General features: G+C 42.2%; 1 protein-coding gene across 2 annotated transcripts; it reads left to right on the top strand.

Moving 5' to 3' along the window:
- The first annotated feature begins 9,488 nt into the window (after positions 1 to 9,488).
- LOC311047707 (ras association domain-containing protein 7-like) lies at positions 9,489 to 19,553 on the top strand. 2 transcript variants are annotated; one of them, XM_084060522.1, is made up of 5 exons: positions 9,489 to 9,723; positions 14,669 to 14,805; positions 15,616 to 16,260; positions 17,128 to 17,396; positions 18,991 to 19,553. In XM_084060522.1, the coding sequence occupies exons 2-5, from the start codon at positions 14,703 to 14,705 to the stop codon at positions 19,174 to 19,176; spliced, it is 1,203 nt and encodes a 400-aa protein (XP_083916648.1). In that variant the 5' UTR covers positions 9,489 to 9,723; positions 14,669 to 14,702; the 3' UTR covers positions 19,177 to 19,553. The 2 variants fall into 2 exon arrangements, with proteins under 2 accessions (XP_083916648.1, XP_083916647.1); XM_084060521.1 differs by having other exon boundaries at positions 14,666 to 14,805.
- The last annotated feature ends 1,657 nt before the right edge of the window (positions 19,554 to 21,210 follow it).

Below are 21,210 nucleotides of genomic sequence, written 5' to 3'. Positions count from 1 at the left end.
CAGCAAACAAGTGAGAGAGAGAGGAAGGGCTGCATGTGCAACAGCTGCTGTATACTGTAGACCCCCATCTTCAAAATCATCTCTATTTGGTATAATCTTGTGGTCTTTTGGTGCCTTGCATTGGCTGCCTTTGTCATCTTAACCAGCTAGTGCACATACAACGTTAGTTACAAGGGAAAACAGACCCAAACAAGGTTATGGGATCAAAGCTGGATCTTGACCTGTCCAGCACTGTTACTGAAAAAAGAAAATACACACCAGCCAGCCATAGATAAACAAGTTTGCGGCAAATAACGTTTAGGCCGGTAAGGGCTTATGAATGATGATGAAGTGGTTTTGATTGAAGTGTTAGACATTTTACACAGCGAGGATGGATGTCACGGTAAATAGACAGCAAAATGTTACCTTTTTGTCCCTCTTGCACATCGTGAAACACTTCTCTCTCTGTCTCACATTTTCTCGCTTGCTGTCCTTTGCTCTCTCACTCTGTCTCCATCGCTCTTTTTCCAACAACTCCCTCTCTTTCGCTCTCTACCTCTTCCCCATCCTCCCTTGCTCTGTTTCTCTCTTTGCCTCTCATACTCAATTTCTCTCTCTCTCTCTCTTTTTCCCTTTCTGCCCATTCTATCTTTCTCTTTCTGTATTTCTATGCTGAATCTTCCATCTTCCCCTCCCACACACTTGTCTAGCACAACACAAGCACTCCCACCCTCCATCATAATGAGTTGTGTCATTTAGGAAGCCATTAGCAACAGAGGCAAACAGGCTAGATGTTTCAACCATTAAGGCAACACACACAAACATGCATGCACACACACACACACACACACACACACACACACACACACACACACACACACACACACACACACACACACACACACACACACACACACACACACACACACACACACACACACACCTCTGCTTTTTCCTTCAAAGACAAACAATAGGTTGAAGCAATCCTTCATCAGCTTGTATCAGGTAGGATAATCTCTTTACGTATTCAGACAATGTGAAACCACATTACTGTGTATGTAAACAGGCAATGCACATTTCATTAGCACTGTTGGAAGAAGTAATACATACATATTGCAGGAGAGGGGCACACAGCCTTCATTTTTGGACACAGTCGTGGAATAGAGGCTTAGCCGCAGTCTATTTTTGCATTAGTCAGCTCTATGGCTGTGTTGCCAACAGAGCAGGTTATTTCAAACATAAACACACACACACACACACACACACACACACACACACACACACATGCAAAGACCCAGATATACAGAGTACATGTGCAGTACACACACACACACACACACACACACACACACACACACACACACACACACACACACACACACACACACACACACACACACACACACACACACACACACACACACACACACACACACACACACACACACACACACACACACACACACACCTAAAAGGCACAGAGAAAGAGAGAGTCGAGTCACATATTTTGAGCAAAAGAATTGAAAGGCCAGACCTTCCGTTGTGACAAAAAAACGTATTCTTTTAAAGAAATGTGCTCACGTGATACTTTATCAGAACTCAAACACATGGTATTGCCAAAATATGCGTTGCATACAAGCAATACATTTTGCGGTTCAGAGACAGAGACACTTTAAAATAAACAAATTATGATTGACGCAAGTCTGCCACAACATACAATACAGGACTCATACAGTACACGGGCCTGCTCATAAAAGCTGTCTTGCAACAGTAGATGAATCAGGGAGAGTATGACAGGCACATGATAAATGTACTGTTGCTATTTTGTCATTAGCATAAAACTGGCATGGTTCAATATGTCTTCATCTGGATACAAACAGATTCACTGAATTGACCTTCAGCCTGTTCATTGCCAACAATTTACTCATGTATTGTTTTGGCCCAATTTCATTATAAATTTTTCATTAAAAAGGATCTTGGGAGTCATTTGACAATAACTCAAAACAGGGAATAGATATTCCATACTGTTTGCCTGTCATTGGTTTCAAATAATGGGAGGGGTGTCTTTTTTTTTTTTTTTACAAAAACAGCATTATATCATGAACCCCAAATCCAATTCCCCCAAATTGGAATCACAATTTAGGCCGTCAGGACCCCGCAGCTTCCCCGGGTCCTGATGGCTGCAACCAATGACTTACAGCCCTGACTAGGCAACCCAGCCTGGGGGAGATATGCTTTCCTTTTTAGTTTACATTCAAGTTGAATTTGAATTAAAATGACATACAAGTCCTATCGTGGCTAGAAAGGGAAATTCTGTAGGTAGGTACAGTATGTTGTTGGGAAAGCAAGGGTTGCCTTTCCTCTTGGATGAAAACTTTCTCATTCTCGGCCCACAGCAACACAGCGTTGTGTTATTGATCAAATGAATTGAAGCTCCAGAGGATAGCGGGAGTGAGAGAGAGAGAGAGAAAGAGAGAGTAGAATTAAACCTATTTGCTGAAAACAGAGAAAGAAAGTAGGGATGTCCGATATTATCGGCCTCCCGATATTATCGGCCGATATTAGCATAAAAATTGATATCGGGAAAATATCGGTATCGTTTTTTTTTTTTTTTTTTTTTTTTGCTTTATAAATAAGTTACAGGAGTTCTTACTGTATATGGTGTGTGTGATATGAAATTTGAGCTTACCCTAATCACAATAATCCCCGCATATATCGGTATCGGTTGATATCGGTATCGGTAATTAAGAGTTGGACAATATCGGTATATCGGTTATCGGTAAAAAAGCCAATATCGGACAACCCTAAAAGAAAGCATTGTTTGGTGTTAAACATCAGTCGCATCTCTACAGCAAGTAATGCCAGACTCTTCATCATTCAAGATGAAGACTTCAGCTCACTATTAAAGCGGCAGAGCCTGAACATGGTAGCCAACAACAGTATTGATTTGATTTGATTTGATTCAGCAGAGCTTGTGGGGGCTGAGCACGGCTCCTGGGGTTGGGATTTAATGGTTCTTCCACTGGAGTGTGAGTGTGAGAGAAATTGTGTGTTTGGTGTGTGTGTGTGTGTGTGTGTGTGTGTGTGTGTGTGTGTGTGTGTGTGTGTGTGTGTGTGTGTGTGTGTGTGTGTGTGTGTGTGTGTGTGTGTGTGTGTGTGTGTGTGTGTGCGTGCGTGCGTGCGTGTGTGTGTGTGCGTGTGTGTGTATGAATGAATGAATGAATGAGAAAGAAAATGTGGTAAATGGTAAATGTATATAGAGTTTGGGCTTTACATAGAATGTGCATTACATTCACCCATTCACACACACATTAACACACTGATGGCGGAGGAAACCATGCAAGGCACCAACCTGCTCACCGGGAGCAATTAGGGGTTCAGCGTCTTGCTCAAGGACACTTCGACACGGGATTGAACTGGAAACCTCACGGCCACTCTACCCCTGAGCCACTGCCGCCCCCAATGTGCGTATGAGAGAGCAAGAGAGTGTGTGTGTTTGTGTCACTAGAGAGTTTGATGGAGGGTGTGTGTGTGTGGGGGGGGTCCCTTACTCCCTTCTATCCAGAGTATTAGTCTGGCCATGCCAGGCTGAGAGGACACATCTGAAGGTCATAGGTCACTCTCTCTCGAAATCATATACAGGCTATCAGCAATCACTGAAGCTCTCAGACTCAGTTGTCCTGTCCCAATGTGATAACAGCTACCGTGTGTGTGTGTGTGTGTGTGTGTGTGTGTGTGTGTGTGTGTGTGTGTGTGTGTGTGTGTGTGTGTGTGTGTGTGTGTGTGTGTGTGTGTGTGTGTGTGTGTGTGTGTGTGTGTGTGTGTGTGTGTGTGTGTGTGTGTGTGCGTGCGTGCGTGCGTGCGTGCGTGCGTGCGCGCGCGCGCGCGCGCGTGCGGACCGACCGAAATTCTGACATTTTATCCACATACAGGGAAAAACTGTTCCATCTCTCACTTGCCAACCTTTAACTGCCCCACACACCCACAAACGCACGCATGCACGCGCACACACACACACACACACACACACACACACACACACACACACACACACACACACACACACACACACGCACACACACACACACAAACTCCACACTGCTCTCTGTGTGCAGTATCAAGACTTAGCTGTTCATTGATCCGTTGATGTAATTGATTAACTGGTCCAAGCGGGGCTCATCTATCTCGCCATGCACAGAGACACACACACACACACACACACACACACACACACACACGTGCACGCGTACACACACACAAGTTACGTATTGTATATAGGGTGACGCCATCACCTCTGAGTCACAACATTGTGCTGGGCACATAGAGTGCTCAGTTCTATTGCATTAAAACATGTTAGGTAGATGTCATGTCATGTCTTGAAACTCCACAATTAGAGAGCTAAGGTATTGTTTTGGGGTATGTGTTATTGTGTACAGTGTGTTTGTATTTGTGCATGTGTGCCTAAAGGGGGAATTGTGATCCTCAAGGAGGAATTACTCTCTCGGGACAGGGGAGCAGTTGGAGGTTAAAAGTGTCTTGCTCAGGGACACACCAGGTGACACAAAGCCTGGAGGAGCCAAGCATCAAAATTGAGATCTTCTGATTCCCAGACGAGCGGTCCACCTCTTTTCGCTAAAGCTAGTGAACTACTGACACCCTAGTGTGTGTATGTTTGTCTATGTATCTCTTTGTGTTTGTGTCTTTGTTTGATCATACATGTATTGTAGATCATACATGGGCAACTGGCGGCCCGGGGGCCACATGTGGCCCCGACCTTCACTTAATGCGGCCCGCAGGTTAATATCGGAATACTGATAAATTATTGATTTCAGCTGTTACAATTCCAAACATGCTCCGCATGACCCGCTTTAATTACTTCAGTCTATATTAGTAGCTTAATGACTAGTAATACAATTCTATTGTCTTTATATATTATGTCCAATGAAGTTCATAGTATAACTAAATGCATTTGAAATTAAATAAAAATGTTACTTTTCAGGATTCCAATTAAAAAATAGCTAAAGAAAATCAGAATTCCAATTCAAATATAGCAAAAATAGCAGATCTACAGGCATTCATTTATGAAAAAAGTTAAAATACGGAGATAAGACGTGTCTGCCCGACAGCATATGCAATGTGGCCCCTCTAGAGTGAGTGTGGAAATATAGTGGCCCTCTCCATCATCAAAGTTGCATCACCCCTGGTGTAGATATAATACAAACACAAAATATCTGAATACAGTGTGTAATGTAATGTAGTTTGACAGCCCTGCTCAACACACTGTCTGTGGATATGTTGTACTGTTGCGCAACATTATTGGCGCTTAATGTACTGTACAGTATGTGCAGTATGTATTGTCTGTCTTGTGATTTGGTTATGCACCTTTGTGATACACAAATGATGACAGACGTGAACTATTTGAGATAATTGGATGAGCAAACTATGCTGCAGAGCTTCCTCAGAACAAAGCAATCAAATAACTGCCTGCAGAACTTCAGCTAGAGCTGCTTCAGGCACAAAATGTTGGCAGTGAAGAAGGCGTGCAATTTGATGATTACAAAACCACTCATTTAAAATGTTGTTGCGCAATGCCCGAGCCCAGTTGGATTAAAGTGCTGCAATTAAATTGATAAGAGACCATAATTACTTACAATGTATGGCAACATGTCGTAGCCCATGTTCACACTGGTTTTACATGTGTCCTCTGTCCTCTCAAATTGTTTTGTACTGCCTTGCTTATACCCAGTGGTGGAAAAGGTACTCAAATGTTTTACTTAAGTAAAAGTATCAATACTGCAATGTAGAAGTAAAAGTCCAGAATAAAGATTTTACTTGAGTACAAGTACAAATGTATTGGTATCAAAATGTACTAGTAAAAGTACTAAAATGTTTGAAAATAGCCAATCTACAAGCTCACAACGCGTCGCAATGCGAAGCGTTGTGAACTTGTAGATCGGCTATTTTCAAATAGCCTAGGTATAACTTCTGGCTAAAGTGGTTAATTTGTTTTATAATGTAATCATTTATATCTGCAAAGTAACTATTACCTAAAGTTTTCAAATAATTGTAGTGGAGTAAAAGTACAACATTTGCCTCTAAGATGTAGTGGAGTAGAACAATTGGAAATTCTCCAGTAAAGTAAAAGTACCTCATAATTGCACTTAAGTACAGTACTTGAGTAAATGTACTTAGTTACTTTACACCACTGCTTATACCACATACATATTAGTACTAACAGACCCCTTTTGACTGGGTGGTAAATGTTTGTCAAAAGGAGATGTTGTAACCCAGGTGGTTACACAACCATGCAAGCTTCTGCACAAATAACAGTTGTTATTCTGTAGCTATATCCACAGCCCATGTATCTATACCTCCATCGCTCTCCTCTTTGCCGAGGCGAAGAGACAAAAGTGAAAATCTCCCCTGAGGCAGAGCTATACACAATCCCCTGTCAGAGCTTAAGCCTGCAATTCATCTAACTTTACCTCAACTAAAATAGCCACAGCCAGCGTTTGTGAACAGTCCTCCACCCGCACTGAACTGAAATCCTCCTGACCCTGCATGGCAAAAGCCTCGGGCACTTCCTTCCTGGGATAATAACAGTGGGAAATTGCTCCACGCATCGTCCAGCGGCGCAATGGGACAAATGGTGATAGGTGTAGCAGCCAGAGGGTGGTCTGGTCTCTCAGCCATGGAGCTGTGTTTTGTGAGCTCCGTGGATACAGGAAACCAGGTGACAGGTCATCACTCTCTCTCTCTCACCTCTGCTTTCACTGTCGCTTTGGGCTGCGGTCTCACTGGTCTGTCTGGATACTTCTTGGTGGAACCTAACCGGGTTGTTGACTTTGGCTTGACCCCTCCCACACTGATCACACAGTGTGAGAGCAGAGATTTGCCCTACAGGGTCCTCCACACCCCAAACTGACATTCTGGTTATTGTCCTTCCTACTGCTTTAATTGAAATGACCTCCAAAGTACGTCCGGGGTTGGTCAGCACACGATCACTCTGGCTAATGCCTAGGCTTCTTTCCCCACCTTGATCAGTGATCAGACTCTCAGCTTGACTGATTCCCCTGATAGGCCAATCAGACCCTCAGACTAATTAACAATAATAAATAATATAAATTATTATTATTATCATTTTATCATTATATTATATTGTAAATTGTATTATCCTACTACTCTAATTGACCGATTGATTGGCAGGGCTTCGCATGATGTGTGTGCAGAGCTGTTGTACATCTACATCTCTTACTACAATTTAGTCACAGCACCAAAAAAAGGGGAGGAGAGGAGAGGGGAAACCGTGTAGCCCCTCACAAAAAGGGGAAACCGTTCACATCCATTCTCTGCTCTGGGCTGGGATCACTTGTCCTTCCTTAAGTGCCATTTGACAAAAATGATGTTTGTACTGAACTGGAGAGAGAATTGTCCACCACCACGGAGTCTAGGGGTTCGAATGCACTGCGGTGCATCTGGCTTATAGCCGAGTATCTACAGCATACATGGGCAACTGGCGGCCCGGGGGCCACATGCGGCCCCCACCTTCACTTAATGCGGCCTGCAGGTTAATATGGGAATACTGATATATTATTGATTTCAGCTGTTACAATTCCAAACATGCAAACATGACCCGCTTTAATTACTTCAGTCTATATTAGTACCTTAATGACTAATATTACAATTATATTGTCTTTTTTATGTCCAATGTATTTGTATTTAAGTTCATAAAGTTAACATAAGTATAACTAAATGCTTTTGAAATTAAATAAAAATGTTACTTTTCAGGATTCTAATTACAAAATGGCAACAAAAAAAAATCTGGATTCCGATTCAAAAATAGTAAAAATAGCCCATCGCGACGCGTTTTGAGCTTGTAGATCGGCTATTTTTGCTACTTTTGTGTGACAAAAAAGTTGTCTTGCAACTGTGTGACAAATATGGAGATAAAAGGTTTCTGCCTGACAACAACAATATGCAATGTGGCCCTCTGGAGTGAGTGTGGAAATATAGTGGCCCTCTTCATCAAAGTTGCCCACCCCACCCCCGATCTACAGTATGCGACCACAATTGGCTGGGGGAGGAGGGAAGCTGGGAGGGGAGGGCACCTGTCAGTGGGGGGGTGTTGAACAGGAGGAGAAGGACATTCTCCCTGCTCACTGGCAGTAGGGTACAATAGTGGCGGCAGCACAGAATTGTGTGAGGAGAAAAAGAAAGGAGAAAAATAATTGGTCTACATAAAAAATTAAACACCTGCTATGCATCCCATCCATGTTTATAATGTGTATAAATCACACTTACAATGCATACAATCTGTATGCAATTATAGTTATAAGAACTCATAAATACTCAATTATGCCTTATAACAATAATAACACATGATAAAATACTGCACATCATAATGATTTAATAAGGTCAAGAATGCAATGCGCTTATAACGCTGTATAATTACAGTTATAAGCACTCACAATGCAATCAGACCACATTATAAAGCCTTTAATAAAATTGCTGGGCAATGATGGACTACAGAGAAGAGCATTGACTGATGATAATAGATAAACCTGTTAGAAGGGTCTCACAAAGGAGTATACATATGAAAGACTGCCCTCCAGTGGTCAGATTGGAAAAGAACATCTCAGATCACACTGACATCTGCAGCCAATGGGGAGCGTGTGCAATGACCATCAACATTCCATCCAACAGTGTGTGCGTGTGCGTGCGTGTGTGTGTGTGCGCACGTGCGCGTGTGTGCCTACTCTTAATTATTTGCTTTTATCTGTTTGCTGTAAATAAATCAACAGGTTTGGCTAACCCATTAAAAAGCGACAAAGCTGTTTTCTCATTTACCCACACTCCCATTCACAAACAGAAGATGGGTCATTACACACACGCACACACACACACACACACACACACACACACACACACACACACACACACACACACACACACACACACACACACGCACACTTTACACCCCCCCCAGCACACACAGACACTTGTGCACACAAACCAGAGACACTGACTGTACACAAATATCCCCTTTCCATATACATCTATCTCTCACACACACACACACACGCACACACACACACACACTTTACACCCCCCCCCCCCCCACACACACACACACACACACACACTTTACACCCCCCCAGCACACACAGACACTTGTGCACACGAACCAGAGACACTGTACACAAATATTCCCTTTCCATATACATCTCACACACACACACACACACACACACACACACACACACACACACACACACACACACACACACACACACACACACACACACACAGAGACCCTGTGCCGTGGTGGAATGTTAATGTGCATGATTTCACGTTTCAGAGAGAGAACAGGGTGGCAGCAGAGATACTCCCTTTGTTATTATCTGAAAGGAGGGAGGAACCAAGAGTCAGACTGACATCACTGTTTATGTATGAGAGAGAGAGAGAGAGAGAGAGAGAGAGTGAGAGAGATACTTCAGAGAGAGCACCCAGCCAGAAGGGCTGCATTCTACACACATTCCTCACTCCTACTCCGTCCCCCACAGGACCACTGTGTCGGTGGGTCACCACCAACTCAGTAGCCCAGTACTACTAGTCTCTGTACAGACAGACCATTCTACAGACCACTCTAACCTTTGGGCTGAAGACATCTCACTTGGACTTGTTGGAGTGCAGAGCAGAGCGATGAAGAAGTAGAAGAAAGCTGGATCTTCTATGCAGCAACAGGTTGGTCTTGTTTTTGTGTCCTGTGATAAAACAGAGCACTTGCACTATTATTGCTGAGCCAATGGCTAAGAAACGGGGCACATTTTTCATTTCCAAAGTGGATTAAAAAAAAGTAATATTGCAGCAGAGTAAGCAAAATTATTCTGTATGTCTTGAGATTCTCTGACAGCTATGTGTTAAAAGAAGTTGATCACTGATACGTTGCCCTGAAAGTGAGACAAGCAACACGGCTGACAGCCAGTCAGGTCTCTCCAAGTAATTATTTATTTAACTAAAAGTGCCATCATAAAGACGATATCTGATTTGACCTAATCTACTTTTTAAATATTGAAATGTTGAACTAATCATTGCCATAAATGAAGGCATATTTTAGGGCATTTTATTAATGGTGATATTGGAAATCATTGCAACAAGCTATGTCATCAGTTTTTGCTCACTGAGCCATTAGTAGAGAGAGTGAGTGGATATAATAATAATCCATGTATTTGTATAGCACCTTTCATGACATGAAATGCAGCTCAAAGTGCTTTACAGAGCAAGAATAAAGCACAAGTGCATTACAGAAAAAGTACAAATAATTTAACAATAAAGCAAAAAAAGGTTAAGCATAAAACATCATAAGAAAAATATATATAGCAAAAAAAAGCAGTGAATCAGGCAAAAAAATAGTGAGGACATGAATGACAACACAGAAGTCAGCCTGCCTGTCTGTCTGCCTGTCTGTCTGTCTGCCACACTTTGGCTCAACCTGCACCTCCTCTCTGCTACCTCAGAGTAGAGAGTACAAACTTCCTCTTTGTAGTAGCTTTCTCACTGCTACAGGGCGGAGCTGACCGAAGCCAGACTCACCTGAAATTCCACATGCCTATCTCTCATTCTTTCTGCATAGCACTTCCTTTGTGTAGCTTTACCTCACTAGACCTGTGAGGATTAGCCAGCCACCACTCTGTCAGTTCAATCAATATGTGTTGAGGATATCATTGTGGTTTTAGTGTGTAACCTAATGCCTATATGTGTGTTAAAGCTTGTCAGTGACCTGACATCTCTTCAGTCAGTCTGAGCGGTGTGCCAGTGAATAATAAGCACTGGTGAGAGACAAAAAAAAAACTTTAACTCTTTACACATCTGTGTGTCATTTTTAGATTTCTTTGGCTATCAAAAAATAGCAGATCTACAAGCTCATGAGCTTGTAGATCAGCTATTTTTGGGGGGAAAAATCTTGAAAATGTGTGCAAATCTTTGAATATATATATACATTTTAACTCAAATATTTGCTTCTGCATGGGGGGGTCCCTGGAACAACATATTTTGAGATGGGGGTCCGCGGCCAAATATGTATAATTTCGGGGGTCCTTGTAGAATCATTTGTAGAATCCCCCAGAAGCAAAGATTTGAGTTACAAATGTTCGCTTTAAAAAATATATATTCAAAGACTTGCACAAATGTTCACAACTTTTAAAAAAAAGTTGCAGATCTACAAGCTCATAGCGCAGTACTCGGTGCCGTGCTATGAGCTTGTAGATCTGCTATTTTTGAATAGCCCAAAGACACATCTTAAAATATCACAGATGCGTTCCCGGTCTTAATGGGTTAAGATAAGAAAAACTTTATACATGAAGTAGTTATAGGACTCAATCTTTGTATCAGTGACAGTATTCGTTTTTTTCCCTTTATGTACCGATACAAATCAATCTGTTCTTTCCAGTCTGTCACACTAGTTTTTGTTTTGCTAACCTTGCAGCAATATTTACTCAGGTCTACCGGCCTCTTCATTATAAATCACTGCTTTGGGATTTGATGGAAAAATGCATCTAATTGAGAACCAGTCTCTCTGGTTTGTCTCTTGGTTTCTCCAGACAGTAAGTCTTGATCAAGATGACCTCTTCGCGTTACTACAGAGGAGCACAGAGAGACTGGGAGAGAAATAGAGCTTGAACGAGAGACAGAGCGAGAGAGAGAGAGAGAGAGATAGGGCAAAGACCAACACAGTGAGAGAGTAAAAGAGAGGAATGTGGGATAGGGCAATGTGCATTGTAGCGTTCTGCGGCGGCTGGTTTCTCATCTGTGTGTAGACACACTGTATCATGCCTCAAGGCTCTTGGCTTTGAACCAAGTTTATTGTGTTGGCAGTGTTGCGGGCAGACTTTACCCCCTGGGGCTATAGTTGCTTTTCCTGTTCAATATGTGAGAAAATCTCTCAAACAGCAATGTTGACATGGCTCGGCTCCAGTGTGGATATGCACACCTTGAGAACGGGACATTTTATACGGTACTGTCATGCACTCTCACATGGTCCCAGCCAGGAGATAAGGTAAAGTATCGTCTGAGACTGCAAGGCAAATGACTGGTTCGGTCAAGCTCACTAGGTTCCCAGAAGTAAACAAGGCGACCTAGAGGTGTGCATGCACGTAGCCGAGTGGGACACATTTGTGGAATGTGGATAGAGTGATACTGCACTTATACACAGGCAGTCAGACAGCCGTATTGCATTACTTTCATATCACTTCACTACAAGTGTATTTTGAACTGGTCTAGGAGCTGGTATTATGCTACTCTGTTAACCCATTCAATCCGGGATCGCATCTGTGTCATTTTAGATTTGAGCTATAACCATTATTTCATACTTTGGCTATTCCAAAATAGCAGATCTGCTATTTTTTAAACATCTTGAACATTTGTGCAAATCTTTGAATGCAAATCTTTTTTTAAACAACATTTTTAACTCAAATCTTTGCTTCTGGGGGTCCCTGGAACAACATATTTTGATGAGGGTCGGCAGCCAAAAACATATCATTTTGGGGGGTCCTTGACACGAAAAAGTTTGAGAACCACTGATATAGCAACAAATCCAGTTAGGATTTAGAAGACATTTGAGAAATGTTTGACAAATGAACATTTGTCAAATGACAAATGTTCCTTTAAAAAAAAAAATATATATACAAAGATTTGCACATTGTCAACGTTTTTAAAAAGAAAAAGCAGATATACAAGCTCACTAGTGCGGCACTCGGTGCACATTATAATAATAAAAAACATCTAAAACAGGCATCTAGGCATTGTCATCCTACAATATTAAGAAAATGACAGGCCAAACACTACTACAGAGTCCGATGGCTTGCATCCCCCATCCTAAACAGCCTGATCAGCCTGATCGAGCCAACCAGATGAGGAGTTGTACAGTCTTATTGCTGTGGGCAGAAAAGATCTCCTATAGCGCTCCTTCTTGCAACTTGGGTGTAACAGTCTGTTGCTAAAGGAGCCTTTCTGTCCTTTCACAGTGTCATGTAGGGGGTGGGAGGGATTGTCCATGATGGCCAGGAGTTTAGTCTTCATCCTGCTATTGGCCACCTCCTCCACAGTATTCAAGGTGGTACCGAGGACAGATGTGGCTTTCTTGATAAGCCTATTCAGCCTCCTGCTGTCGCCTTCCTTGATATTACCCCCCCCCCCAAAATACCACCGCATACAGCACTGTGCTGGCCACCACTGATTGGTAGAACATCTGCTTTTTTTGAATAGCCAAAGAAATCTTAAAATGACACAGATGCATTCCCAGTCTTAATGGATTAAGCATTGCTTGTGAGCACTGCTAAAGAGCCAGGCAGAAGAAGACGTGTTAACCGTTGGTTAGAAAAAGTAGGTAGTAGGTTCTTAAACATATTCATGGTGGGGATTTCAACAGGCATTAATAACATGTGTTTGAGCAGAGGAAGTGTTTGACAGATTAGTGAACTAATAGTCTATTGTTCCGCGTTGGTTTGGGAAGGAGAAGAACAAAACGTACACACGGGTCATTTCAACATCCCTCTGAGGAAACGTGAGCAAACAAAGAACAGGTCACATTTTCATACAGATAAAAGAAAGCTTGACCAGCAAGTTAGAGGATAAGGATGGAGAATGGAATATTATTAATTTGGCATAATTGTGCAAATGATGATTTATTTAGGATAATTTTAATAAGTCCATACCCTAAGGTTACAGTGAGATGCCATTAAAAGCAAAAGACAAAATTAATTAGGGTACTAATGTTAAATAAATTCACAAAAGAACAGCTGTTCCTTTTGTGTTTTTATTTGTGAAACATTAGTCTTTGCATTTAATGGCGTCTACCTTTTTATTCTTGTTTTTGCCGCAGGATGCCTTTGACCTTATTTTTATGCGCTGTTGTTTATTTCATAATTGCCTTATGCCATGTGTAAATATCAACTTATATTATGTAGTAATGATAATAATTAAAGTTCAAGTTAATGGTTATGGCGCATAATATATACATACCCCCAAATATAACATTACTATATGCTGTCCTAGTTTACACGTTGACGTGGTAGTCACAAGTCATGTGTACTAGTACATGTCCAACATGCTCTATGCACAGCAGCCATATTATCACTTCCTTCACAGGTGTTACCAATGATACTAATGAGGCTCTGTTCCGTTTAGAGTAGCACAGTGGTTCTCAGAATTTTTTATTTCCACGACCACCATAACTCTGAGAGTGTACCAATGGAACCAAATGGACCCGTAAGTTCCATTTGTACACTCTCAGAGTTACACACCCGTAAGAGGCCATTTGGAACCCCCTCAAGGAACCATGAGGGTCCCTGAGCCCCAATTCTAGACCCACTGGTGTAGCAGTGTTTTCCAGTGAGCCAATATGCACAATATCAGCACCCTGACTCTGTTTGACCAGAGTGGAACAGAGCCTTCATTAGTATCATTGGCAACACCTGTGAATGTCTTCACAATATGGCTGCTGTGCATAAAGCCTACTCCCTACCTAGGTCACATATCACCTCCACTCCACACACTCTGTCCTTTCTTTCATGTCTCTCGGCTGTACTGGACTGTCAAAACATCATCAAATTATTGTCTAATGAGTTAAATATTGTGAAAGAAGACAGCATACTGACATATGAGTGTGTGTTACCCCTGTGTGTTCAAGCAGGTTTCTCCTCTGTTGGGATTGACTGAAACTACAGATGGAGCTGAAGGTGTGGGTGGAGGGCGTCGCCAGGGTGGTGTGTGGTCTGTCACTGGACACTTCCTGTCAGGATGTGGTCATTGCTCTTGCTCAGGCCATGGGTAAGTCTTCCGAGTTTCACTGCTGTTCATGATAAGCTGATCGGTAGCTGAGGAGAATTCTAATGTAGATTTACTCTTTGGCGATTAAACTTACGGTACCTGCTTGCTATCATTTCAAACAACCAATAATAAATGAATACCGGAATAGAATAGGTGCAACTAACACTTATTCAACTATTTGTTGCCTATTGCATACTGACATCATAAGCGTCTGCTGAATGACTAAATTGGAAACTGTATAACCTCCCATAATATATAGATATTTCACGTTTGAAAATGTACAGAATAATTGCCCAAAATATATCGTTGCCGTCGGTCAGAAACCTTGTATCTCCATGGTTTTTCCAAAAATAAATGCACTACTTCGTCATAATACAGTGTCACACAAAAGTAGCAAAAACAGCCAATCTACAAGCTCACAACACAGTTGTGATGCGATGCGTTGTGAGCTTGTAGATATGCTATGTCAGATTATTTTAAGTGAAAGTAGCAGTGTGTCTGTGGGTTTTATAAATATTGGACCAATGAAAAGTATTAACAAGGGCTTGTGATAATAATAACTACATCCATTGGAACACAGATTATTTTATCCATTTCCTGAAAAGTAATGCTTTTGGAAATACCGGTACAAGGTTTCCACCTGACAGATATTTTGCATCTATTCCTATGGGGGAGAAAATATATTTGTGAATGTGTACTTTCAGGATCCAAAAAAATTAAAGTTTGGAGTTTTTTTTTTTTACTATTTTGAAATATGTGAAATATATTTTTTTGCAGAATTGATTTTAAGGCTATCTCAATATTTCTTAGGTCAAACAGGACGTTATGTTCTCATTATGAGGTTGCGGGCCACTGAGCGACAGCTTGTCGCAGATGACTGTCCACTGCATTACCTGGCCCAGCTGGGACAGCTAGCAACAGAGGTCCAGTTCATTCTGCAGAGGACAGGTCCCAGCCACAGCGACGGTCAAAAAGGCTCAAGCACACAGAGACTTCATCCCTTGCCAAGACACCCACAACCAGAGCCCTTCAAACACAGGGGGCCACAGAAAGCTCTCACATTCAATTTGGGCCCCTCGACGGTCCCCAGACGGACTAAAGCAAACAGGTCTTGGTCCCCTTCACCCAGAGCCTCTCCAGAGCCCAGGGCTTCCCCTGTCCCATTCATGGACCCTCCAAATCCAGTTCAAGTCCCTTCATCTAACCCCTCCAAAGAGGAGGTATTTAGGCAGGTCCTACAGCAGCAGGGAAGGCTGCAGGAACTGGAGGCACAGCTTCAAGCTCTTGAGAGAGACTTGGAGTTTAGTGATTGGGAGAGATCCTCTGCTCCAGTGGCCTCGGGCCTCCAGGATGAGTTGGAGGAACTGGAGCTGAAGCTGAGGCAGAACGAAGCAGAGCTGATGCATGGACAGCACTGGGAGGAGCAACTGAAGGCAGAGGTGGACAAGGAGCAAGGTACGTGCTTGACAACAAATTTCTCAGAGAATTAGCAGGACCACTGTTACGCCTCAGTGCGCACATCTCCATCAGGCGGGGTTCGCTACCTAGGGCCCGCAACCTTTGGAATCAATCACATTGATTCATGTGAATTGATCACATGACTCCAGAGGTAATGTGTACCGATTTGTGTGAGTTTTGGATAAAATCTGTAGAAGTAGTAGTAAAACGTGTGTTTTGAAGAAAACGCAAAACGGCAGAAAACCTTGTCAGGCAGAAATTAGCGGGATCTACGTACTATAAGGAAGTTACATCATCATGAGCTAAGGAATCCAGGAGAAATGTTTTGACTGTACAACTTACTGTTCAAACCATAGCACCCACCAGATCATTCCGAAATAGCCTGCTTCTGCTTGGCATGGTACACAATATTAGCAGGACTCTGCGTTTTCAGTGATCACACAACCATGGCTTGCATGACAGCGGAGTGAGAGTGTGAGCTTTCAGTTCAAAAATGTGATCGATTTGTTTGAGCGTGCTTGCCGAATGAAAGAGTCTTTAGTGCACTGCCTGAACTAATGTAAAAATAATCAACTGAGCGCGGTGGTTTTGGATGTCTGATTTCACCAGTGAGGCCTACCTCTGTGGGTATCATGGGCATAATTCAACAACCGGACACGTCTTAGATGTGGGTGCCCAGTGGATAACATGATTGTATAATTTGTAATGTACATGCAAAATACATGTATTTCTCACTGTATGGTGAATTACTCAAAACTGCAAATGCCTATACAGTATTTTCCGGTAGTTTCTGATATGTTTGTCATACACAGTCATAAACACATCAGCAGAAATTGACACGTCTTGTCTTTTGACTGTGTTCAGATATACACAGACACCTGGACCAGATCTGCTCTTCGATCGATGACCACAACTACAAGCTCCAGGAGCTCCAGGCCCATACTGCCCACCTGGGCCAGAACGTAAAACTTGAAGCCCAGCGGCAAAGCTCTCGGCCAGCCACACCGCAGCCAGAGGAGGCCTTGGGGCCTCTGAAGGAGCAGCTCCACAGCCGCCTGCACCAGGGAGCAGAACTGGACACGATGCTGACACAGACGGAGAAGGGGATCCACAGTGCAGAGACAAGGCTGCAGGTATATTATTATGATTCATCCCTCAGCTAAAGACCTCTAAAACAGGGGTGGGCAACTTTGATGATGGAGAGCGCCACTATATTTCCACACTCACTCCAGAGGGCCACATTGCATATACTGTCTCTCCGTATTTTAACTTTTTTCATAAATTAATGCCGTACTTCACCAATCTATGTCACACAAAAGTAGCGAAAATAGCCGATCTACAAGCTCAAAACGCGTCGCAGTACGACGCGTTTTGAGCTTGTAGATCTGCTATTTTTGAATTGGAATCCTGATTATTATTTTTTTGCCGTTTTTGAATTAGAATCCTGAAAAGTAACATTTTTATTTAATTTCAAATGCTTTTTTTTATACTTATGTTAACTTTATGAACTTCAATACAAATACATTGGACATAAAAAACAATAGAATTTTAATACTAGTCATTACGCTACAAATATAGTAGAAGTAATTAAAGCGGGTCATGTTTGCATGTTTGGAATTGTGTAACAGCTGAAATCAATAATATATTAACCTGCGGGCCGCATTAAGTGAAGGAGGGGGCCACCAGTTGCCCATGTATGCTCTAAAACATCTCTCTTCTTCACGTTCTCTTTTTGAATGATTATTTGTTTAGCCGCAAAGCAATGCAAAACTATTGGAACAGCATGTCACTCTGTAAATGTGTCCACCAGTGGGTGCTGGTGCAGCTCAACGTTGCACACCATGGTTTGTTCTAGGCATACATGCTTTGTTGAGGCAGGATAGGACAGTGAAGTAGAGAGACAGCAAAGTGAGGACAGAGAGGAGGAAGGACTTGTTACAGGTCTGCAGCTACCGGGAATTGGACCCAGGAAATTGCAACTATGTTATTGGAATATCAACAGAACACCCTCTCTCCCTGCAAACATCACTTAAAATATTGTAAAACTCTGATATGACAGGAGAATATAAACATCTTGTTTTTCCCATAATCTAAACGTATGGCTTGCAGTGCCCCTGTGTGGTTAAATGATACTCATCACAACATCACAGCAATTACAAACCAGAAGAACAATAGGCTCTATGCACAGCAGCCATATTGGGAATGAATTGGGCCCCTTCCTTACTTTCTTCACAGGTGTTACCAATAATACTAATTAAGGCTCTGTTCCGTTTAGTGTGGCATAGTGGTTGTCTTATTGTCAAGGACCCCCGTAACTCTGAGTGTACAAATGGAACCAAATGGACCCTTACGGGTCCATTTGGTTCCATTTGTACACTCTCAGAGTTACACACCCACCATAAGGGGCCATTTGGGAACAAAAAGAGTGTTTCTAGTGAGCCAACATGCACAATATCAGCACCCTGACCAGAATGGAACAGAGCCTTCATTAGTATCATTAGTATTCAACACCTGAAGGAAGTAAGAAGAGGCCCAATTTCTTTCCAATAGCTGCTGTGCATAGAGCCTATTGAGATTATTGTGTTTTCGCCATTGCCACAAAGGACGGTACATAAAATGAGTGTTACGTGTTACACTATCACTCAGATGGTGGCATTTGAGTTCAATCATCCTGGTCATCATTGATTGAAAACGTCTAAACAATGCTAACCTGCTTCCTTGTAATAGGTGAGGAGCCAGGCGATTGAGGAGCTGAACAAGGAGTTGAGACAATGTAACCTGCAGCAGTTCATTCAGCAGACCGGTGTCCCTCTGCCTCCCGCACACACTGATCTCCTCACCGACCACCAGTACCTCTGCAACGCTGGCATTCTGGAGGACGATCAGCCCGACACTGTCTCTGTGATGTGCTAACAAGGACATGGACTGATAAACAACCTTATTATGATATTGGGAAATGATATGAAGAGGCATGTCTGGTATTAGAATGTTGAATCCATTTCCATTCCAGACTGAGGGAAAGATTATTCCCTACAAGCAAAACCTCACTTTTCCATAATGTCTGAATGATCTCCAGGCCTCTCTCTCTGTGTGTGTGTGTGTGTGTGTGTGTGTGTGTGTGTGTGTGTGTGTGTGTGTGTGTGTGTGTGTGTGTGTGTGTGTGTGTGTGTGTGTGTGTGTGTGTGTGTGTGTGTGTGTGTGTGTGTGTGTGTGTGCGTGTGTGTGTTTTATATAATGTGTGCATATGAGATGAAACACTGTGACCTGAAAACATGCTTTGATGATTATTTAATTACCTCCAAACAATCAAATGTGTGATGAAATTAATTTCTTTTATATTTAGCTTAATTGTTCAAAAAAAAGGAACAATATTTTGTACATTAAACGATTTACGTTGCCTTGATTTCTCTTGTTGTACTGACTTTAAATAGCAACAACTAAACCGCAAACACTCTCACAGTTTAGTGCTCTACTGAGAATAGCTGTTTTTGAATGTTAATTTATCCATTTATAGATCCGAGCGTGTAGTACACATGTCAAATGGACCGGTAAGGTATCAGAGTAAAGATTTTACACATAACTGATCTGATCTGATAGAGCAGGGGTCTTCAACAGGGGGTCTGGGACTCCTAGGGGGTCCTCAGAGTCACTACAGGGGGGCCACCAAATCTTTGTGAGATATGACTTTTTTTTTACCTTACCACTTTACCCTAGCATCCCTTTTCTGAGGAGAACTTTAGCCAAAAATAGCAGATCTACAAGCTCACAACGCCTCGCAGCGCGAGCCGCGAGGCGTTGTGAGCTTGTAGAAATGCTATTTTTGGCAAAGAGGTATAGGTGTAAAGGGGGGGGGGAAGTCTAATCTGAAACATTATTTTATACAATATAGAGGGGGTCCCTGCTTCATCTCTCTCTCAGCTAGGGGGTCCTTGGCCTGAAAATGTTGAAGACCCCTGTGATAGGGCGAGGCATCATCGAGTATCTTTACCTACCATTTTATGTTGAAGTTGAAGAGCATCAGGTGTCAACAGGCTGAGCTGCTGTCACACGTAGCCATGGTTCACATGACTCGTCTGTCATGATATGACAGTCATTTTTCAGGGCTACTGTCACACGCACCAAAAAAAAAAAAACACGCGCCTACATTTGGGAAGAATTGCCTACCCTGGCTGACATGAAAACAACCAAAACATTCACGTTTTTTTTGTAAATAACAGCCCACATTTGCATAAAAGACGTACACCGCTGGGAAGCCCTTTTTAACTAACTCCATAAACCGCGCCAGTGCTGTTTGTTTACAGTGTGGTTTTAACGTCGTGTTGAAAACAACCAATAAAAACAAGGCACAGCTTTAGTGTCCGCCCACTCAGAACCTCGTCCAATTACGTTACAGAGCCTCGTCAGATGTGACCAATAGGACTCATTCGCTAGTCTGGGATTCCTTGTTGTCGGAAGCATTCTAACCAGCGTCCATAGAGAAGCTCCGTTCCGTGAGCAGAAATTGGACTTCCGGTTTTTGAGCGAGCAGAAATAAGGTTTCCGGTTGCCTTCAAAATAAGATCGTAATTTTTTATGTTTTTTAAAAGACACAAATCTAATTTAAAAATACATTTATGATGTATGCCTTTTAAATGGCTCATACTAAAACACTTCTAAGTGGCAAGTCTAAAAACAAAAAAATACACAATTGTATTTAAAAACTACATTTATGATGTACAGTATGTCTTTTTAAATGGCTTATTATACTAGATCACTTCTAAGTGCCAGGTTGTTCCAGTTTGAAATTGGCTATTGACCCCCATTAAATGTGCACTTAGCACTGTTTTGCACTTTAACTGGATATTGATTTGTGTGTGTTACATATATGTATTGTTTTTGTATTGTTTGTCCATTGTTGTAATAATGCTGACTCTAGGCCAGGTCACTCTTGGAAAATGATGATGATAT

Source organism: Gymnoscopelus microlampas (genome assembly GCF_963454915.1).
Source record: "Gymnoscopelus microlampas genome assembly, chromosome: 1".
In the NCBI taxonomy this organism is placed as follows: domain Eukaryota; kingdom Metazoa; phylum Chordata; class Actinopteri; order Myctophiformes; family Myctophidae; genus Gymnoscopelus; species Gymnoscopelus microlampas.
This window is presented reverse-complemented; position numbering and strand designations above follow the sequence as displayed.

Coding starts and splice junctions, on each gene's coding strand:
- LOC311047707 (XM_084060522.1), top strand. CDS start 14,703: ATGGAGCTGAAGGTGTGGGTGGAGGGCGTCGCCAGGGTGGTGTGTGGT. Junction 16,261..17,127: donor AGAGGTGGACAAGGAGCAAG/GTACGTGCTTGA, acceptor GACTGTGTTCAG/ATATACACAGACACCTGGAC. Junction 17,397..18,990: donor GTGCAGAGACAAGGCTGCAG/GTATATTATTAT, acceptor TCCTTGTAATAG/GTGAGGAGCCAGGCGATTGA.